We start from the raw sequence: 4,980 nt of genomic DNA, 5'->3' as shown, positions 1-4,980 counted from the left end.
AAAAAAAAAAAAAAAAAAAAAAAAAAAAACGAGAGAGACCAGTTTAGGAGAGAAAATTGATAACACTTTGCCAACTCCAAGCAAAACATTTTATTTTTTTTTTCCACGTTTTTATTTATTTTTGGGACAGAGAGAGACAGAGCATGAACGGGGGAGGGGCAGAGAGAGAGGGAGACACAGAATCGGAAACAGGCTCCAGGCTCTGAGCCATCAATCAGCCCAGAGCCCGACGCGGGGCTCGAACTCCCGGACCGCGAGATCGTGACCTGGCTGAAGTCGGACGCTTAACCGACGGCGCCACCCAGGCGCCCCCCAAGCAAAACATTTTAAAAGAAGCCACCAAATACTGAAAGGAGAAAACAGCATGCCCCAGGCAAACGGATGTGTAGAGTGGCAAATGTAAAGAACAGAATTTCTCCTTAGGGGAGAAACCAGTGAAATTTGCAAAGCCTCCAGCACCACCATATCCAGTGATTTCCCAAGAAATAATTTCAGAATGGAGGGAGGGTGGAAAACTTTCCCAGCCCCCAAGCCCTAAGATATGCCACCACGTCTCGCCACTAGGTGGCGGTTGCAAAGGCAGCGAGAGGGGGGCTGTTTTCACCACTTCTTTCCCTCCAGGACGCACAGCCCAGTCCAGGGGAGAGCCCACCAGATCCCACCTCGATCCTGTTCGCTAAAATGCCAAGTTAGGTAAAAAGAAAAAAGCTCAGGGCTTACAACCTGAAAACACCAAGTAACAGCCTCGCCTACAAATCTGTTCTCACCAAAGCTGACCAATGGAGCGGGGACGGACGTGCATATTTTAAACTCTGCTGGGGTTTTCAAAGCAAACCTTCCAGGCGGCTGGTTTAGAGCACATGTGACGACGAAATTACGACGTGAAGCCTGGGTTGAGTTACTGGGCTGTGCATCACCCACCCGCACAGCGTGTACAGAGCCACAAGGTGATGGAACTGGCTGGGTAAACATGAATCGTTTTATTGCGAGCCAGAAATTCTTCCTTCATTCATCAAAGTGGGTGAATGAAAATATGAAGTAGGTAAGGCATTTTTGTGCGCTGCCCCCTGAGTCTCCTTCTGAAGTCAAGACCTTACTTAGGCTCCCTTCTACCTGGGGCGTCAAATAAAGCCTCCTCCCATGAAAGAGAAAAACCACTTCCCCTTTTTGTAAAATGACTGCACGCCAGAGCTCAAATCTTGGCAAAAGAGATGTTACATAAATTCCAGGTGTTCCTAAATATGTATGTTTACATGCAATCATTTTAGGAAGCATCTAAGTTTCTGGGCCACTTTTTCTTTTCTTCTCTTTTCTTTTCATCTCAAGGAAGAGGCCAAATGTGTGTTTATAGCTTTGACCGAGGCTTTTACCCACTTCGTTTTGACGATATTTCCTGCCAGCTAAATGCAGGAAATCTAATAATTTGCACCCAAAATGCATCTAAGCACCCAGCACACTTACCTTTCCTTTTTTTTTTTTTTTTTTTTTAACTGAACCCAGATCAGGCAGTTCAGTTACCTCTCCCTCCCATCACCAAAGGGGAAAAAAAACCCAACTCTGAAATACCGAATTATTTTCTAGGTGATTTGTACAGCCATTCTCCCATTATTCTATGAACAGGCTAATTCCTTAACATCTTACTTTGCCTTTAAAAAGCTTCCTTCCACACGACGGGATTTCCCTAAGAAACATTCCCAGCGGATGGTTTCCAGCAATAGCCTATATCAACTCAGCCTGCGCAAGCAAAGACTTGGCTTCTGCTAATTCCACACCCCCCCCCCCCCCGCCCAACACACACACACACACACACACACACACACACACACCCCAATTCACACACACACCAATTCACACTCACAGAACCATCCCGGGCCGACTGGAAAAGCTATTTTGTTTGCATGTTTGCCCATCTCTTCCTGAATGAATGCTTTTCCAACTGACCTTTCAACAGCTGCCGAGAAGGCACGGTCTGTAAGGTTAGAGCCGGAAACTAAGGGATATTTTAACATCCTAATCCCTGCAACCTCTACGTTTCTCGTTCTCTACTCAAGTCCAGATTCTGTGATCCCAAGGGCAGGAACCCTGAAGCGCCTGCAGAGCAGCTCTCCGAGGTGTCCTGCTCGCGACCAACTCACTGCAGGCATCCTGCACACGCACAACCCCAGCCTACTCGCTGCCCGACACCCGCACCCTGGCCCGTGGCGAATACGCCAGGCACGCACCAGTCCTGCCTCTTACCTTCCCTGGCTTTCAGCAAGACCGTGTTGGCCACGATGTTTTCCAGCTCCATTGACAGTCGGCGGTCAGCGAGGGAGCCTGCCGGCGGGGCTGTCAGCTGCTGGGGGTGCTGCCGCTGCTGCTGCCGCTGCTCGGGCTGCCGCTGCTGCTGCCGGAGCCGGGAGCCGGGAGCGAGCAGCCCGCCTTGCCTACCGCATTATTCCTGCTCTTATCCCTCGGAGTTTTCCCCCTCTGCGAAGAGGAGCTGCCGCCGCCGCTTCTTCCTCCCTCTGTGTCCCCCCTCCCCCCTCCCTCAACACTTTCCCCCCCACCCCCCACCCTCCGCGTTTCTCTGTCACTCCATTCTCCACCCCTCCGGCTCCCTCGGATGCTTTAATGCCTCGGATGCTTCTGCCTCCCCTCCGTCCCTCCCGGGGGTGTGGTACTAGCAGCCTTGGGCGGCCGCACTGCGCAGGCGCCAGGCGGGCCGCGCCTCCTGTCTCGGCGCTCACAGGGCCGGGCCTGCTGGGACTTGGAGTCCTCAGGACCCGCGGCGCTGGGGCCAGACTGGCGCGCGGCTGCCGGAGTCCGAGACCCGCCCCGGGACTCTCACCCAGAGTCAAGGCGGGCGCGGCCCGGGGAGGCTAGGGGCGCGGGGTTGCGAGGGGACAGCGGGCGAATCGAAGGCGGTTCGGCCGAGTCGGAGCCCCCCCAGTCCCGGGGCCGGGCTCCCTCTGGCCCGCTTCCCGCCTTGCCGAGAGCCGGGAAAGCGAAGTCCACGCGCCACGGCGGCGGCGGCGGCGGCGGCGGGCGTAGCGCCGCGTTCCGGCAGGAGCCGGCGCGGGTCCTGGCCGCCCCTCCGGGCGTGCTCGGGTGGGAGGAAGGTCAGCCCGGCGGGCTCCGCACGCTGCGGCCGGCCAGTGTGCGCGGTCTCACACGCACACGAGCCGGGACGCCGACAAAGGTGTACTTTGTTTCCGCCGAGGGCGCGAAGGGGTCTGCGAGCCGGCGGCGACCCGGCGCTGGTGGCGGCGTGGGTAGCCGTGCGGCCTGAGCGCCCCCTGGTGGCCACGGGGTGGCGGCGCGGCGGCAGGTCCACGCGGACCGCGCCCCCCCCAGGGCTCGGCACCGCTTCCGCGCGCTGGCGGGCACTCGGGGGATCCGGGCGTGGGAAGCGGCTCCTTTCTGCTAATAAAGTGCCTTGCAGCAAGCGGGACCCGCGATTCCACGATCCTCGTTACAGTCAAACATTCCGATTTATGAAAACGCACACGGAATCGCCCGAGTCGGCCGTGGACAACAGTAATGAGTAACGGCGGGGAGCCTGTGTTGGAGATAACGTTTTCAGATTCCAAGCGTATTTATCTTGGGGCTCTGAGCGCCTTTCAGCTGTCTGCTCAGAACATCAAGCCTTCAGATCTACTCTCAGCCTCTCTCCCTTGCTTCCTTTGAACGTCCCACTCCTGGGAAATGGGCCCTCAGTCACCCGTGGTCGGCGACGAGTGTCCTCCGGGCTGGGGGAGGGGCGGCTGGCCCCAAGGAACAATGAGGGCTTTGCCTCCTCTGCATCCTGTGGGCCGGATATCCGTTCAGAAACCCGGCTCTGGGCCTTCTCTGCCAAAAAGGAGGAAACCTTCTGTCCCTAGGGCTGCCAGGAAGTGGCAGGGAGGTGCCGGGAGAAACAGAGAACAATTACTACACATTGGAGAATGTACAGGAATTAATAGACTTTCGAAGCCCTGGAAACCGGAATGGTCGCAGATTTTAACAGCACAGCATTGTCTTGTTCCTGATGCCATATACCCACCACCACCGCTTCCTGGTGTCTGGGTTTGGGTCTGGGGGTCTCCCTGGGCCTCACTTGATCTTGTCTGCAGAGTGGGGGCAATAACAGTATGCCTGTCAGAAGACTGGGAGCTGAGCAGATGACTTTTTAGGCATCTTCCACTGCAGGAATTACTGTTCTAAGCAACCCAGCCAGGCTTGGTCTTGGCTATGTATCCACATGCCCAGAGGCGTGATTTATAATGATAGGGTATTTCTCTGAATCCTAGAACTGGCCGCATCTTAGAGCTCACCAACTACAGCCCGAGGCCTGTTGGAACCCAAAGTTTGTGTGACTGAACATTAAAGCAAAACAAAATAAAACTAAGCGAAGTTGATTGCCTTTAGATGGTTTGTGCTCCGATCTCAAACTTTTATGTGCGTAGAGATCACCTAGGGACCTTGTTAAAATGCAGATCTGTTTCACTAGGTCTGTCCTGAGATTCTGCTATTTCTAACAAACACCAAGGTTCTGTCAATCCTGCTGGTCAGTGGACCACACTTTGAGTAGCAAAGTTTTATGGTTAGCCATAGTATCTGGTTATCCTATCTCTGGTTATCATATTATGTTGTTAGCCAACACTCTTATTATCTTATACCCAGCCCAGGTCCCCAGTGATTGCCTAATTTTACCTAGTTGGCCTTTGTAGACATTTGAGTTTGTAACTCTGGAAAATCCTGCCTGTCCTGACTGATTTGACAGATGTGAAACAGACCCAGAGAGAATAAGTGGGTTCTGCACGGTCATTCAGCAAGTGAAAGCCTAGCTACTCTCTCTGCTGCATGGTAAGACATCCTGCCTACAAAATAAATGGTTACACTTCAAGTATCTGTGCCTCTGTGAGGAAATTAGGACATTCCAAAGGGAGAATGGAATGATAGTGACTAAATTTACTGGATCCAACTGTGGGCCAGGTCCTGTGCTAAGCGCTTTACATG

At 54.0% G+C, this 4,980-nt stretch overlaps 1 protein-coding gene across 2 annotated transcripts in view; it reads right to left on the bottom strand.

The window, feature by feature from the left end:
• The window catches only part of GRK5 (G protein-coupled receptor kinase 5), a 221,995-nt gene extending 219,480 nt beyond the window's left edge, over window positions 1-2,515 (bottom strand). For both annotated transcript variants that reach the window (XM_040486603.1, XM_040486604.1), the window contains exon 1: window positions 2,239-2,515. In XM_040486603.1, the coding sequence (XP_040342537.1) occupies window positions 2,239-2,290 (52 nt within the window). In that variant the 5' untranslated portion in view covers window positions 2,291-2,515. The remainder of the gene's footprint in view (window positions 1-2,238) is intronic.
• Window positions 2,516-4,980: the final 2,465 nt, after the last annotated feature.

Source organism: Herpailurus yagouaroundi, unplaced genomic scaffold (genome assembly GCF_014898765.1).
Source record: "Herpailurus yagouaroundi ecotype Mexico unplaced genomic scaffold, PumYag 163, whole genome shotgun sequence".
Taxonomy (NCBI): domain Eukaryota; kingdom Metazoa; phylum Chordata; class Mammalia; order Carnivora; family Felidae; genus Herpailurus; species Herpailurus yagouaroundi.
The sequence above is the reverse complement of the archived record's forward strand: the minus strand, read 5'-3'. Positions and strand labels throughout refer to the sequence as shown.